The sequence below is a fragment of the Aspergillus fijiensis genome (assembly GCF_003184825.1).
Source record: "Aspergillus fijiensis CBS 313.89 unplaced genomic scaffold BO72scaffold_4, whole genome shotgun sequence".
NCBI classification, from domain to species: Eukaryota; Fungi; Ascomycota; class Eurotiomycetes; order Eurotiales; family Aspergillaceae; genus Aspergillus; species Aspergillus fijiensis.
Window position 1 is genome coordinate 729,550 of NW_024468980.1, and position 15,846 is coordinate 745,395.

The following is a 15,846-nucleotide window of genomic DNA, read 5'->3' on the forward strand; positions in this document are numbered from 1 at the left end:
CGAGGTTCTTTCCGCAGTGATCGGCAGCCTTCCGCTGACTAGTTACTATCGATTAGTTATTCATTCATCCATCGATATGTCGCTCTGTCGCTCTGTATTTACTGCTGTCCTATATCTGAACCAGAAAATTCCTTCCTGCTTCACAAACCAGCTGTCAACTGTCACAGAGTAATCTGTCACGTATCCCGACAGAAATACAATGATATCTACCATGCGACAGAGGTGCCATCTCCACATATGGCATGCTCATCAAAGCACCATTCAGGCAATATTGCGCAGGCAATGCTAAAAGCACTATACGTGGTCAAACACAATTCAGCAGCTGTCTCCCTTCACTTATTCTATACAAATACCACCTCATACTTGAACGTATTTACAACAAGCTCCCACTGACTTTTGACCCCACATACTCCCAAACAAACTTGACACTATCCGGATCCCGCATCTGAATCACCAGCAGCTGATGCGTATCCAACGTCTTGGCCACAAGCCGCTTCTGCGCCGCCGCAAAATCCTCTCCCTCTTGCAGCACGACCCGGAGCCGATGTTCGCGGAAGAGGGAAGCCAAGACCGCCACAGTCTCGACCTGCGCAAACTTCTGGCCCGCGCACACTTGCACGCCGGCGGACCAGGGGATGTAAGTTCCCGCCCGCGGCTCGATGATCTCCTCACGCGCGAGCTGCTCCGTTGCGTTGCGACAAAGGTAATCCGTGCTCACCGCGCTACTATTTGTGTTCGAAGTCTGGATCCATCGTCGGGGATGCCAGGCTTGCGGCTCATCCGGCCAGTAGCGGGGGTGGGTTTGTACTGCGAGGAGACTGGGTAAGATGACGGCTCCATGAGGGAGCACGAGGGTGCGGTTACTCTCGGGGAGGTGCAGGGTGGTTTCGGCAGGGGCGACGCATTTGGGAAGGGCCTGAATGGCTGGGTATAGGCGGACGGTCTCAAGCTGTTACTCCGCAAAAAGAAAAAGAAATTTTTAACGTGTTAGTGAAAAAAGTATCCGGCAACACAGGAGCATGACCGCGATCATACCAGCACAGCAAGGCAGCGCTTAAGCCTGGGATACGCCTCCTTGTAACTCGCATTCCCCTGATCGGTTTTGGGAATGACCGTCTGAACTTCCTCTGCGATCCACTCCTGGATGTCCGGATAGGCGGCCAGGAGAAACATTAGATACGTCATTGTGTTGGCGGTGGTGTCGTGGCCAGCGAAGTTGATTACATAGATATTCCCAAGAATTTCGTGGATCGTGAGGGGCTTGCGGTTGTTGTGGCGGGTGACCTCGGACTCGCGGATCAGGGAGGACATAAGCGTTCCAGTGCCTGGCTGACCCTGCTCGATCAGCGATTTCTCTAGATTGACCATGGTAAGCATATGTTGCTTGAAGTCTTCAACGGCCTGTCCGACGCGTCTACACCAGCTAGGGAACACCGGAAGCCTCAGAACCCAGGGGGGAATAATCATGATTAAGAAGGTGTTCCTCATCACGAGATTGAGAGATTCGCTGTAGGAGCGGGATTCCAGGGTTTGTGCTTCCTGGGAGCTGTGGAAGGATTGCGGTCGCTTGAAGCCGGTCGCTGCAAGGACATTGAGCGCTAAGGTGCGGATGTCAGCTCCCAACCCGCCAGCGGGCGAGGATCCAGTTGACGCGAGCATCGCCTGGGCCTGTGTGATGGCCTCGTCCCAGACAAAACTATTCAAGCTCTCGTTGAACGGTGCGGCCACAATCTTGCGGTGGCGTTGCCAGTCGGCACCCAGAGTCTGCCAATGTATGGCGGTAAGCAGGAGGAATTTGTGAGGACTCGAGTGAAAAGACTGACAGTTGCCACGTTGGGACCAAACACATCAAGCAGTTCTGGAAGTGTATGAGTGTATGTCAGAATCATGCCTTTGTACGGTACTGAAGGACGACTACGACGTACTATACAGCTCCACTGGCCGTATGAAGTCCACACGACGGGATATGATCTGAGTGATGGCCTCGGGATCGCAAACATAGACAAACACTTCGGATGGGGTTGCCAGTGCCCACGCATCACCCATGCGAAGATGAGACTGGGCCCGGTCAGCAAACTGCCAGCTACGCCGACCATAGTAGCTAACTCGGCCAAGTTGAAAGGGGAGACGATCCAGAATGAAGAAAATGACTGGTTCAAGGACGACCCAAAGCGGATTGACAGGACTGGCTGGTAGGACATGATAGGGAATTCCGAGCCTCCGGGCACGGCCGATATTTTGGACCAGACCACCAAGACTGTAGAGAGTCCAGGCCAACAGAAAAGTGGCACATAAAAGAAGTAACATTGTGGAATAAACCGACAGTGGAGGGAAGCGAAAAGATGCCAGCAGACAGGGCAAGCAGTCGCAGTTGTATGGAGTATTCAACGCGGGTATTGGCGTAAAAAGTCTAGGAGAAAGCCAGAAGTAAGGAGCAGCAAAGGAAGAGATGAGAAAAACATGAACAAAGAGGTGGGCGACAGTTGAAAAAAGACTTAGAATCAAACTAAGCGATCTAAGGCACCGGCTAATGTACTGTAACAGGGATCTTTACGGCGACTAACTTAATTTGCGAGCACTAGGAAGGGCGAAATACAGCCGGAAAGCGAATCGATTGAATCCCACAGGCCAGGCAGTCTCGCCCTAACTCGTGCACCCATGCCGACCGCGTACATCCTGCCCACCCCTTCCAAAATCTCATCTCCATACTTCCTTTCCGATTTGACACATGCCAATCTTCACTAGTGCTCCACGTCTTCAGGTCTCGTTAAATATACATACAAATCATCACCTGGTAATGGCCGTGAGATCCCGAATGTAAGCACACTCTCGTCCTTTTGGGGGAAGTTTTGGTCCGGCCACGCCAATTTTACCTCAAATCGGTTCAGTACCAGAGCCACAAAGGAGAAGATCTCCAGAATTGCGAAATGTCTACCCGGGCAGTAGTATAATCCTCCACCATACGGGAAATAGCCAGGGTCTTGCGTCAGCTACGGTTGTTTGAGGAAGCGATCGGGATTGAAGGACAGCGAATCCTGTCCATACGTCTTGCAACTGTCGTGCAACTGACAAGAGGGAATTACTGCAAAGCTACCTTTTCGGAGCAGCCTTCCGCCTAGCTCTATATCTTGAGCCACCCGACGAAGCACCGTATCGCGCTTGGTTAGCCGGAGTACCTCATGATAGACTGACGAGAGCCGGGGGCAATTGTGGCGTAGATAAGTCATGTCTAGCTATCCCTCAGGGCCCACTGCCGGAGCTGTTTCCTTATGAATCAACTCCCGCAATATAGGATCGTGTACGATGTAGGCCAGGATCCAAAATGCTGCTTTATATGCATTGGCGTCTCCGCTGAAAAGAGCGTTGGGTTAATGCTACATTGCACGTTTCTTCGAGGGAGTTCTACCTACGCCCAATATATCATAACCATCATGGCCGCCTGGTCTTCTTCGTGGATCCCCAGCTCAGAATAGGTCTGGAGCAGCGTTCGGATAAGGCATGCCTCACGGTTCCGTGTCTGAGGCGGTAACCGTAGATAGGTGGAGAACGCCTTGGTGTATTGAGCCAGGATCTGACGCACTCGCGTGCTGTCAATGAACTTTGATTTATATATGAGCTGCCAGAACTCGTCGGTGAAGGCCCGCAATTCAAATGTCATCTCAGGATCGATAGCAAAGAGATCAGGGTCAAACAGAACCATCTGTGTGGCATTGATCATGAAATCAGAGCACAGGTCGTAAAGAGAAATAGCCTCTGTCTCCTTGCCAGTCAGTGTGGGGTAGACTGCTTCCAAGTGGTTCCAGGGGAGCAACTCTTCGATTGCCCCACGATACCGGCTCAACAAGCTGTTGAAGGTCGGTCCAGGAAGGAGATGTTGTTTAAAGAGATCTTCGGTCAAATGGATCAGACTCTTGCCTTTCGGGTTTGTGGGGCTGGGCTGGTTGCGCTGCCAGAGGGTATGAAGCCGCTCTGATACACAACCGAAGCCGATCAACACCTGATTGAGAAAGCCATCCAGGCTCAGGGCACTTGCATTGGCGAAAAAAGGGCGGATGTCGGCTGGCGATGTTGCCACATAGTACCGGTCGCCAGCGAGGGTCAGTGCAAAAGGCTCGCGTGACTGCAATTGTTGCCTAGGCGGTGAATTAGTTACCCGCGTTCTGGGAGCATCTAGTTATGGCCCTCAGATCGCCACATACACGGCTCTCTTCATCAGCAGATGAGAATCTTTGAAGAAGGCACCCGCATGCCCTATACGTCTTTATCTCAGCACAAGGCAAGAGGACGGAGTCATGGGAGCAATACCAAAGTCTGCAAGCTGTTAGTCCTGGTACCCTCCATTATACAGGGATTAAGCACTGACATGGGATCCAGTATGGAAGCTCAACTGGTTCATGAGGTCGAAGCAATGGCTGAATGGTGAATCGCCACAGTCTCCAGATCGTCCAGGTGGTTAGTATTGTTGTAAACATGATCATAGACACTTGAATGATGCCTGGGCTGAAAGCCCAGATTGACTCGACCAAGTCAGTCACGAGGGTCATGAATTCTAGAAGCATCTTGGTCTTGATTATGTTCGTTGCCTTTGAGTCTACTATTTTCCCTCTGAAACTTGATGGATATAATCTGAAAATACGCTGCGAGTCTTCTTATTTATGTACTGCGCTGAGAACCCTGGTACCTTGAGCACACGGATTATGATACTGAGCCGAATGACGAAAAGGCGCCCACCGTACATCAGCGCCCAATGTGACTGGCATCATAGAGGGACGAACATGGGAAAAGCCCACTCGAGTGAGGAGAAGCTAAAGCTTGTTCTCTGTGATGTCCTGATCAAAGCGAACTACGAAGCGTTGAGCGAGACGGCGTGATTTTCGACCATTGGGTCAGCCAAGGCTATATGCACAGCCCAAAACGAGTCTGCTGCATGCATAGTGCTCGAACCTGCAAGCGCGACGGGATAAAACAATGCTCCGTGTACTACCATGTAAGCCGAGGCGTCGAAGGGACGTAATCACAGTCACTTTGCTGGTATTCGTGCTTTGAGAAATTGCGATAAGCTGATGGTCGTGTATGATTCTATGTTGAAACTGGACTTGAGGGCATAAATTGAAATCGAAGTCATCGCACCTTTGTCCCCAAACCTACCTGCTCTCCCTACGTGGCACTGATAGTAAGAAGCGGTCCCCCAATCTATTCCTGCCAGTCACTTGCGCTCAAAGCTTGCTTATCCGCTGATATTCTACAAAAGCTCTTATGACACTGACTTTTCAGTGTTAATCAGTCTCTTTGCCTGCCATGACGAGCTTTCAAAATGACACCAGTGCTAAAGTGTCGGGTCCTGCATTCATTGCATGTAACGAGCATGCGTCTATCTATGTGATTATCTTCACCGCTGGTCGCCGTCACTTACACTAAATTCGCGTGTAGGGTGTTGTTTGGGGAGCAACCGCAATCTCGTTCCTCTTCATCGCAACTCGCACCTTAGCGCGTATCGTGACGCTTTGACGCCTTTGGCTCGATGATGCCTTCATAATCAGTGCCTGGCTAATATTGTTGACCCAAGCGATTACCTGGGAAACACAGTTAGATTCGATGTATTACATCTTTGCGCTGGAGGACGGTATGGTCCAGCCAACTCTGGAGGTGATGGCCCGACTCTCGCGACTGGCTAGGGCCGAATGCGCTATCCTGATTCTCTTCTACACATGTCTCTGGTCCAACAAGGCCTCTTTTCTGATCTTCTTCCGTCGCATCGCCGGCACGGACCGCTCTTGGTCTATTTGGTTCTGGTGTGTAGTGGGCCTGGTAGCGGGAACTTACTTGGTGTGTCTGGGAGACATCCAGTACAACTGTCTCGTGAACAGCCAAGTATACATTCTAGGTAATCTTTAAGCTGAATGCGCATGTTCCCCTTCTTAGTGTGGTGATTTTAGTTTATGCTAATTTGCCCTTGTCTCTGCTTCACAGAACACTGTGCGCAAAAAGCAGCTGGGCAATTTGAGTTTCGAGCGCTGATCACCAATCTGGTGCTGGATGTGATAACAGATGTCTGCAGTAAGAAAATCCCCATAAAGCTTACAGTAAATTATATTAATCTCAGATTGGAGCTAATGAGTACTGTGCGTGAAAAATAGTCATCAGTTTACCGATTGCTCTATTATGGAACGTCCGAATCCCATTCCGTCACAAAATGATCCTTATGGCTATCCTCTCCGTAGCCGTGTTTATCATCATTGTGGCCGTGGTTTGAGTGGCCGTCGTCGCCCGTCGAGACCAGAATCCGGATATATCTTGGCTTTGGATGTGGAGCTTTATTGAAGCCACGGTTGGTACGTTGCCTCTTTGTATATCCATCTATTCGACTACTAGCACCAAAACTCACAAACCTATCTTATAGCAAATATTGTCGCCTGTATGGCATCCTTCCGTCAGCTGTTCGTCAAACAAGATCACCAAGGTCGGGCCAACCTATATCTGACATATCCACAATTCACCCCAACGTGTAAGCGACCCGGGTTCCACCGCGTTCAGACCTGGTCGTCGCGAGGTAGCTTAGATGTTTAGTTGCACTAGTATGCTAGCAATCGCGGGCTCGCCGAAAGTGCAAGAGGGCTGCGTCTCAGGCCTCGTGTTGTGGTATGTCACCAATGCCTGACGTGAGACAATGGACTTATTTACATTTTTCTCTTCTGAGATCTAGCAACGACGTCAGTAATTTGGCCACCGATGCAACACAACCTGAATAGGTTGCAATACGAGCGAAAGTACCCGGGTTCTCAAACACAAACGCTTATAATGAGTTCCTCCTTTGGTGGGCGAAAAGAAAATAAGAACGAAATGCCTAGACAGCTCAGTGTTAGTCTCACTGCAAGTCATATGATGTCACCTAGCCTCACATGTATACTTGTCTTCTAAAGCTGCTTCCGTTATATTAAACATCGTTTGACAGATGTTGCTAGGGTCTCTTCAGAAGTGTGAGGATTTTATTTTACATCAGGTTACTGCTGAACAGAGTAATCCACTGAATCGACTTTCTTTTAGGACTATTCTCAGCAGTTTCAAGAAGGGCCAATACCTCACAGCATGTCTTGAAGTGAGAAAGAAAATGTCATCATTGTAGAGATCTTATTGTGGACTGAAGAGATCAATGACAGACATCTACTACCTTCCTGATGTTCGACATTATTTGGACAGGCCGCACTCAGGATTTTTGACCTGCCCTATCAACCGTAGTCTATACTAAAGAGCTATACAGCTAGAAAATAGCTCTGGACAAGCAACTAGAATTGTCAGCTGCAGTCTAAGCGATTTGAAACGCTATCTCACCGCAAGCGACTTTGCCGTTAGAGTCCTAATTATCAAAACAACACTGCCGATGAAAACAACTTGTAAGGAGCCCTGTTTCGCAGTCCGATCCACAAAGTCTGTCTCAACTGAGAACACTACTTTCATTTTTTCATTTTCTCTTGCTAATCGGAGAAGGCGCCTTTATCTTGACATCACGCTGAGATTTGAAGGGGTCTTGGGACTGGTCCACTCACGATAGCACACACTTTCAGCATCCTTACCCAACGAAGCTTTCCCGGGAATTTGTAATTGCTGGCTTCGAAATGGGCAATTAGGGGAAGCCACCTGGGTGGTGTAGTTACGCCCATCCCGTAGGCACATCACATCGCTTAGAGCTTCCTGATGATAATACAAATAGTACTAATATTAGAGAGTTCTTAACCTTCCGCTGCTGTTTCTCAAGTGTAAAGGACATGACTGGCTGCTTCTGGTTTACGAGGTTGTGACGAGTTATTGTTAAGATAACAAGAAAAGGTCATATCAGCTCAAGATAGCACCGAGGTGCAATGTAGGGAGAGAGTGGTTTGTGAGATGATTATGAAAGGTGAAGAAGATACCTAAAGAAAGGGAAGACTGGACGAAAAATAGTTTCAGGTGCGATGATCAGAGCACCACCAAAAACATACAACAGAAGGGATTCGCTGGTGGTCACCCACCCAACTACTAACCTCCCGGCGTGTGGCTTGAGTACGGCTGAGCGGACGGGAAGCCCTATTTTCCACACCCTGTGGTCGTATGTGCTTGGAAAAGTTGCAGACTGGCTGATGAAGAGTATTTTGGGGGCTAGCCTCTATCAATTTGTCTCAAAGTAATGGAAGACTTGAATGGGTCGATACTCAGGCCCTTAAAGCAAACTGGAAGACATGGTGACACGGCGATGCAATGGATCGATCAAGGAGGCCTCCGAGTTTTGCACCGTCCGGTCAGTGGACAAGGGTGCTCATATTGCCACATACAGCGCCATACAGCAGTTGTGGCAGGTACTATACATCTATACATGATTGGTGCAAAAGCATTAACCAGCCATAGCTCTTCTATACCCCCACCATCAAAGCTCGTCATGTCTAGCCCTTGCACTGTCCTGCCTCAGAAGTAAATTTTCTCTCCGCTTCCACGCCAACCTCGCAGCACCGTCCGCCGCCATAGTCATTTCCTTCAACGAACCAAGAATAGGAACTCCATCGCCGACAGCCTCCCGAATAGCGCGATGCACAAGCTCGCCATCAAAGTGGTCCGTCAATACAATTGCGTAGTCCACCCTCTTGGTTTTCGTTGCGCCTGTCTTCCTGCGGGATTCTGAGTCACATTGTTAGGCCCATCATGATGTGGATTCTGGGGTACGTGGTTTGGGGTGCATACCTCTGGTAGCTTGCAAGTATGCATGAATACTGCCTGCCAGAGACTCTACATACTCAGCTTGAACTCCCGTGACCTGATTACGTGTGAGGACCAGGTCCGGCAAGCTCCCATGCGCCCACCAGGAGTCCAAATTGAGGGGAAGGTCATCGAGCGTTTTCTCCTCCTCGTTATTATCTCCGTTACCGCTGGCCTCATTCCGCAGCGGCTCCTCCAGACCTAGCAACATCTCGACTGCCGGGTCATACCCCATCAACGTCAACCTCGTCTTTTGTACCGCGTGTGTCAAAAATCCCCGGTCGCCTCCCTGTTTAATCAGAGTCCTAAAGTGTGCATCACCGCTAACAAGCTCATCCACAAGCCGGCGTTGAATCCGCTCACTCGCCCACGGAGTCAACGGAAGATATGGATACCCTGACTGGCGGCGGCGGCGGGTTTGCGGCCCATCGTACAACTGGACGCCACAATGGAATTGTCCCTGGTGGATAACCAGCACTCTAGCGTCCTCTTCTACCGCCGGATTCAGGTAGTGTGTGCAGAAGGAGCGCGGGGGAACTGCCCCCTCGAGGATTACAATTCCCACCTGCTGCCCGGCTTGCACAACGGCGTGTTTCAGCGTGTCGTTGAAGAAGTCCGGCACGCCGACCACGGCCCAGGTCACGTTGACGCTATGAGCTTCGAAAGCCGTGGTCTTGAGTTTAGTCAAGACGTCAGTGAATGTTTCGGTGATGTCGGATATAGACAGCTTCTTCTTCAAGAGGCCGCACGAGATGAGGGTGGACTTGATCCATCGCTTGATAGGGGTGGGGATCGTCTTGGAGACACCATCGTAAATTGAACGAATCGAACCTCGTGTCCAGACGACATATGAAGTGCTGCTAATGGCAAATCTCTCATCGATGACCTCGAGTAGTTGCCAGACGGCGCTGCTCATGAGCGCCAACGGCGTCGAACCACGGGAGTTCGGCCCCGGCCCCGCTAGCCCTGATTGCCGAAAGTGATTCATGGATAATTCGAGAATCTGTCTCTGATAATCCTGGTGATCGATTGCACCTAGCAGCGTGAAACTTTCTGCGGAGTTGGCGTAGGAGGCTATGACAAGATGGTGGCCAAGGTCGATACCGATGGGTTCGTTTGGGGGCGCATTCTCGCACATTTCCTGCGCCACAGCCGCAAAAGAGACGGGCCACAACAGCAGAGCCAGAAAGACACTGGAAACGATCATATCGCGGTTGTAGTCAACCTTATTCTTCCTCTTGTCTCATGTATTTCTTCTTGTTGATTTTCTTTTTTTTTTTTTTTTTTTTTTTTTTTCCTCTTGCTTTACAATTTTGCGGCCTGTGGGTGGTTAGCTTTATTTATTAGGAGGTCGCTAGGCAGAATTGGAGCTAAAGCGCATCGTGCCTGAACCGAGTGGATTCCGAGTGGAGACCAATACCGTAGATAAGGGGCGACGATCTCGGGGCGTATCCCGAGAGGAGTCTGGTCGGCTTGACCCGCTCACATCGATTCATTTGTCATTGAACCAGATGGTCCTTCCTATATCGAGACCAGAACCATGTATATATGAGAACATTCCTCATCGAATGGCCTAAGCGGAAGGGCAGCTTCGATAATATAAGCCCTTCAAAGATGTGCTGTAGGCGTACTGCCGGCAGAATAGCAGTAAATGCAACTTGACTCAGGTAGCCTGTCACCGGGCCGTGACCGCCCGGCGAGGTCGCAGCAAAATTCCTTCCTACTGTAGTGACACTACACTACAACACACCCAGTTTGAAAGATTCACCACCCAGCTCTGACCATTTTTGTTTTATCATACTAGCCTTCTAAGCTCTTGCGATTTCGTGCTCTCAGCCTCAGAAGCATGTTAGTAACTAAATCTGTCGGCGCCCCGCTGCTTTCCCCACCCCTCGCTCGTTTACCACCTCGCCGGACTTCAACATTCCTGGCCGCATGATGCGATGCTCTCGTGTACAATCATTTTCAATTGCTATTACCACTTGACGATGTTAAGAATGGATGTCAGGATGGCAGTATTGTTCCCGAGTGAGCAGTAAGCGTAAACTATGTGTGAGTTAGATGCCAGTCTCTTTGTTCTAAAAAAGGGCAGGCCGACCCATGCTTTTCTCCCCATGATCTCTTTGTTTTGGATATCATATAAGAGAACTTTTCAAAACAATTGTTCCGCTTTTTTTACTCCCTACATCACCTCGTCACCTCCTTCTATCTCTTCTTCCATGAATATCCACTATATGTCGTCTCCTTCGCGCCAGCATCCCAGACGGAAGCGCCGTGTTTATCACCCCCCTCCACAGTTCTGGGATAAACTCACCAAGCTGTGGTTGACCAAGAGCGCTTTGAGAGAAAATAACCGACGAATTCTATCTCTATCCTCAAGCCGGACTTTCTTTACCAAATCCTACACCTTTGCCCCTGACTTTTTGCGTAGTTGCCCCGCTACTTGTTTACAAGAGATCAGAAGACTTTCCCGCTGCGGAGGTCCGGATCTATCGGATCTTAGGCATGTAAGTTGCTCATCTGCTCGGTATACCTTCATACCTATACCTAAAGTAGGTATATACTAAATAATATTGCGCTCAGCATCCCCTACCACCCGACTTTATTCAATACTCTGTAGTTCCTACCAGCTCAGACTTAAGACGCCCAAATACGATATCCACTCAGACTTCGATTGGAAACACCACAGTCTATGACCCGCATTTCGAGAATCATCTACTCCAAAATGGTATCTATATGCCATTATTCAGATATCCAGATGGTAGCAGACCACCAAAAGCGAAGAACCTTGCGCAAATTAGAAGAAGAATGCAGGCCCCTCGCCCCTCGTCAGCATTACCCGAAAGCACGACTCTCGATCAGGAGTACGAGGATTTCCTCGAGCTCAATCACGACGCTGCTGACAAGCAGGCTGTCATCACAGAGGTGTTGGCAGTTCTTGAGGGCAAGCACCGGGCTCGGTCCCAGGTTGCGGGCGGGCACCCATTCAGGAACATGGCCCCCTTGACCGACGGCACGCTCGCCAGTGCGAAGCCTGATCTCTACCACGGCGCACGACCCAATCAGCTCGCGCCCGCCATCCAGGAGCAGCTGCACAATCAGATTCGCCCGTCAAACCAGAGCAATCGTCCAGTGGCCCCGAACATCTTCATCGAGGCCAAGGGCCATCATGGAACGCGCCGGGCAGCCACGCGCCAGGCGTGCTATGATGGTGCGCTGGGGGCGCGCGCCATGCATTCCCTCCGGCTATTCGGGGGTGTGGGCGACAGCGGATATGACGACAAGGCCTACACTATCATGTTGACTTATCGTGCTGGAACACTGAGGATCTACACGACGCACCCGACCAGGTCTCGGAGCCCCGACCGTCCCACTGACTATGTGATGACACAGATCGGGCACTACTCGCTGATCAGCAGTCCAGAATCCTATCGAGAAGGGCGGGACGCTTATCGGAATAGCAGAGACCTGGCTAAAGAATACAGGGACGAGATCATCCGGCAGGCAAACAAACGATGTGCGGGGCTCTATGATAAGCTCACCTCCCGCGGCCGTAGGTAAGACCTCGATTTTCTTTGCAGGGGCAGGGGTCCAGCAGAATTTCGGGGTTATTGGGGTTTTGTTCCTCGGCTCTGGGGCAGGTCTGGGTGAGAAAGGCCTAGATCGCTTGGGTCAGCAGCGCTGGAATGGTTAGGCCATGTTGCGCATTCGTGAGCAGCTACACGGCTGCAGTAGGTGCTCATATAGATCTCGAAACTGTCGTATCTCGTTCTTGTCTTTGATGGAATCCGGAGTAATACTGGAACTGTGTTTTTGCAGGAAAAAAAAACTTATATGAAAATGAGAGCTCAGTCATAATTACACCTGCTGTGTAGGGGATGAGGTACAAGGTGGATTGAGTACGGCTTGTTCTTGCACGGGACCTTTCAGACAACATGTGCTGGAGAGTTCCACTGAGCATCGACATAATCGAGATGAGGATGAGGAAACGGTAGGGCCCTTCTCCTAGGGCACGGATTGCGGCAGGAGGTGCATATGTGGGGCAAAAAAAGGATGCGGCAGAAAAACCATGTGCTCAACCTCGGGATCGAACCGAGGACCTTCTGTGTTTTTATTGCAGGGCAATGTAAGACAGACGCCTTAACCACTGGGCCAGTCGAGCTGATATTACAGGTCTTCTCGCCGTGTTAGGTATATGACCAGCGCCAGGCTCAATTTCTGGTTGCAGCCCCTCCGCACCTACCCCCTATATTCATCTGCTGTTCAAGGTGAACCACCAATCGATGGTTTCTATCCTCTCTGCTTAGTCTTCCGGTGCATGCTATGGCGATCAATTATCAGGTGCTTCTCTAGACTGTGCCGATTCGGCTTCTGTTTTCCATCGCGCTCGAGTCCACAAACTCGACCATGACACGGCGATGTAATTATATCCTCATTACACCTTAATTGCCGTCGGCTTTTTGTACCAAGCGACCCAAGTTCAGTTGCAGTACCAAGTCAAAAAAAAAACAGCAGAGAATTTTTTTTCTTTGTTTCATTCTTTTAAAAGAAGCACTCGCATCTACTTATGTTTAGACTCGATTCGAAGTCCCGTCCCGTCCAATCTTCTAAATTTGAACATTCTTGTAAACGTACACTTTGTCCATGGAAACCTCGTGTTCGCACATGATACTAGATAGCTTGAGCTGATAGCATTGTTCATCACATGTAACAATGGAAATCTGGATCTTGCAACTAGGATGGATTGGATGATGTTATTTTACATGGATCAAACGCTCATCTGACGGCCCGGAAACCTGACTGCTGAAAACAATCCCTGTTGGCATGATAGAATGCAGGCGAACTCCGTAGAGTGATTATACTTCCAGACAACCCAGCCGGATATGGTGTCTTACAAGCAACGTCAGCTAGTAACCTCAAATCCGAAACAAGGCCCGACGCCGTAATTCTGATAGGGTGATTCCAATAAAAAGAATGCGGCTGACAACCCCAAACGTAGGGATGCATCCGTTCTTTCGAACACGGTACGGGCATCTGGCGTTGGTACACTACCACCCATGTCGATTGTATGTGGCTGGCTTGCCGGTCCTGGTACGCTGCTGTAATTGCTAACACGCTTTGCATAGTTGCAGAGTATGCATGGACATTTTTCTACCAAAATTCCTGCTTTATGACATAAGGTCTCTCTACGTCCGACTCTACGTTTAAAACCACAGTATAAATACGGCTAGCAGACCTACTATTACCATCAGGTAGCTGCGTCACCTGGAGTCATTATTCCCGCAGCGACATCCAGAAACGGCAGTAAACATGCTAATCTTCACAACAGCTGGCCCCGTGGCCGTGATCCTGGTTAGTAAGTCTCCTTTTGATACTTTCGAACGGAGTGTCTCATTCACATCATCAGCTAGTGGTGTATACGACCGCAAGAATGGTCTACAATGCCATCTGGCATCCACTAAGAAAGATACCGGGTCCCCTCCTCCACCGCATCACTCCAATCCCCTGGCTCATCAGCTGGATCAGTGGCATGAGCCACGTCACCCTACTCCAGCTCCACGAGCAGTACGGCCCCGTGGTCCGAACCGCCCCCAACCAAGTCTCTTTCATCAGCGACACGGCCCAGCAACAGATCTACGGCGCGGAGGCCATTGGGCGGGACCCTCAACGCTTCGCGCGATTCATCGAAGGCGAACAAGACATCGCCAACTATGAGCATGAGTCCGATCACCGACGGTTCCGCAAAGCGATATACCAAGCAGTCACTGGCCCGGCTTTGTCGACGCATGATGGGGTCATTCGCCGCAACGCGTCGGTCTTTCGGGAACGACTCGACGCGGCCGTGGTGGGAGGCGGTGGTGAGGGTCGAGTGGATATGACCAAGCTATACAGCTGGCTAACGTTCGACCTGGCCGGCGATTTGATTTGGAGGGAGCCTTTTGGCTGCTTGGAGGACATGAGAACGCATCCATGGCTCGCGGCGATGGAATTCATGAGCCTCGGGACCTACTTTCGCCTGGTTGGCGTTTCTCCTCTGCTGCAGAAGCTGATCTGGGCGATGATCCCCAAGCGCTTTCGCGACTATCCCCGCCAGGTCATACAGGCGAAGTGTGAGAGCAGTAGCCGCAATAGCAAAGATGCAGGGGAGAGCGTGTTCTGCCTCATGCGCCAGCGCAAGATCCTTTCCCCGACGGAGATGAACGCCAACCTGATGGTGCTGGCTGTCGCCGGTAGTGTGACTGTTCATTCTACTGTCTTGGCCGCCACAGCCTTCCTGGCGGTGCATAGACAGTGCGAGGATCGCGCGAGGGAGGAGGTGCGGGCGGCGTTTGCGCGGGAGGAGGACATCGCCCACCCTGAAGTCACGAACCTGCCCTATCTAAACGCGGTCATCATGGAAGCCTTCCGGCTGTGTCCCGCCCAGCCCACTTCAGGGCCGAGAAGGGTGCTTGATGACTTTGTCACCATCGACCGTTATTGTCTTCCACAAGGTGTCAGTGAGCCCCCTGCCTTTTTAAGTTGAAATATGTAACAGTGTGCTTATTGAACCCGACTGACTACAAGATTAGACAATCATTCGAGCCCCCCAATACTGCAGCGGAAGATACTCTCGGTTCTTTCGGGGCCCACACGAGTTCCATCCCGAACGTTGGCTCGATAGCTCGGAATACAGCTTAGATGATAAAAGTGCAGTACATCCGTTCCTGCTGGGTCGGCAGAGCTGCCCGGGCCGGCAGCTGGCCGAGATGGAGATGACCCATGTTCTGGCCAGGATGCTGTGGGCGTTTGACTGGCAGCTGGAAGAACCGGACTTCGACATCAGTTCGTGGCGAAGCAGCATGGTCTGGGAAGTTCCACCTCTGCCCTTACGACTGACTCGATTCGGAGCAGCCAGGGAGTGACCGACGTGTTTTGGCCGAGGTTGATTCCTCATCATCTTGCGGCAAAGGTGATATCACGCTCGGCTGTTTAAATATTACACGATTGGGATAAGTTGGGGAAGGGATATCCCACGTTGGCAGTTCGTGCTGACTATTATGGTTGAGAGAGCGGGAAAGGGGGCTTTGTTTGTTAATACATATAGAGAATATACCGGCTACTTACGGGCTTGGCATGAATCAA

At 50.5% G+C, this 15,846-nt stretch overlaps 6 protein-coding genes and 1 non-coding gene across 7 annotated transcripts; 3 read left to right on the top strand and 4 right to left on the bottom strand.

Annotated features, from left to right (window-relative positions):
* Positions 1-373: 373 nt before the first annotated feature.
* On the bottom strand, positions 374-2,435 carry BO72DRAFT_420715 (cytochrome P450; the record flags this gene model as incomplete). Its single annotated transcript, XM_040942726.1, has 4 exons — positions 1,926-2,435; positions 1,824-1,858; positions 1,036-1,764; positions 374-949 (listed from the first exon to the last, which is right to left on the bottom strand). Exons 1-4 carry the CDS (start codon positions 2,305-2,307, stop codon positions 374-376), a joined length of 1,722 nt encoding a protein of 573 aa, XP_040805881.1. The 5' UTR covers positions 2,308-2,435.
* A 306-nt stretch (positions 2,436-2,741) lies between these two features.
* On the bottom strand, positions 2,742-4,472 carry BO72DRAFT_465235 (cytochrome P450; the record flags this gene model as incomplete). The annotated part of the gene is made up of 6 exons (XM_040946692.1): positions 2,742-2,931; positions 2,995-3,233; positions 3,303-3,351; positions 3,411-4,133; positions 4,200-4,251; positions 4,364-4,472. The coding sequence occupies 6 exons, from the start codon at positions 4,470-4,472 to the stop codon at positions 2,742-2,744; spliced, it is 1,362 nt and encodes a 453-aa protein (XP_040805882.1).
* Positions 4,473-5,298: 826 nt separating this feature from the next.
* BO72DRAFT_514197 (uncharacterized protein) lies at positions 5,299-6,567 on the top strand (the record flags this gene model as incomplete). The annotated part of the gene is made up of 7 exons (XM_040949506.1): positions 5,299-5,379; positions 5,431-5,491; positions 5,567-5,884; positions 5,971-6,057; positions 6,138-6,247; positions 6,281-6,332; positions 6,461-6,567. The coding sequence occupies 7 exons, from the start codon at positions 5,299-5,301 to the stop codon at positions 6,565-6,567; spliced, it is 816 nt and encodes a 271-aa protein (XP_040805883.1).
* Positions 6,568-8,253: 1,686 nt separating this feature from the next.
* Positions 8,254-9,960, bottom strand: BO72DRAFT_395793 (uncharacterized protein). The gene is made up of 2 exons (XM_040942011.1): positions 8,710-9,960; positions 8,254-8,646 (listed from the first exon to the last, which is right to left on the bottom strand). Exons 1-2 carry the CDS (start codon positions 9,929-9,931, stop codon positions 8,399-8,401), a joined length of 1,470 nt encoding a protein of 489 aa, XP_040805884.1. The 5' UTR covers positions 9,932-9,960; the 3' UTR covers positions 8,254-8,398.
* A 998-nt stretch (positions 9,961-10,958) lies between these two features.
* Positions 10,959-12,314, top strand: BO72DRAFT_420717 (uncharacterized protein; the record flags this gene model as incomplete). The annotated part of the gene is made up of 2 exons (XM_040942727.1): positions 10,959-11,231; positions 11,308-12,314. The coding sequence occupies 2 exons, from the start codon at positions 10,959-10,961 to the stop codon at positions 12,283-12,285; spliced, it is 1,251 nt and encodes a 416-aa protein (XP_040805885.1). The 3' UTR covers positions 12,286-12,314.
* A 482-nt stretch (positions 12,315-12,796) lies between these two features.
* Positions 12,797-12,886, bottom strand: BO72DRAFT_t27. Its single transcript has one exon. It is a non-coding gene; the product is annotated as a tRNA-Val (tRNA).
* Positions 12,887-14,114: 1,228 nt separating this feature from the next.
* On the top strand, positions 14,115-15,777 carry BO72DRAFT_514210 (cytochrome P450). The gene is made up of 2 exons (XM_040949507.1): positions 14,115-15,169; positions 15,294-15,777. The coding sequence occupies exons 1-2, from the start codon at positions 14,156-14,158 to the stop codon at positions 15,624-15,626; spliced, it is 1,347 nt and encodes a 448-aa protein (XP_040805886.1). The 5' UTR covers positions 14,115-14,155; the 3' UTR covers positions 15,627-15,777.
* The last annotated feature ends 69 nt before the right edge of the window (positions 15,778-15,846 follow it).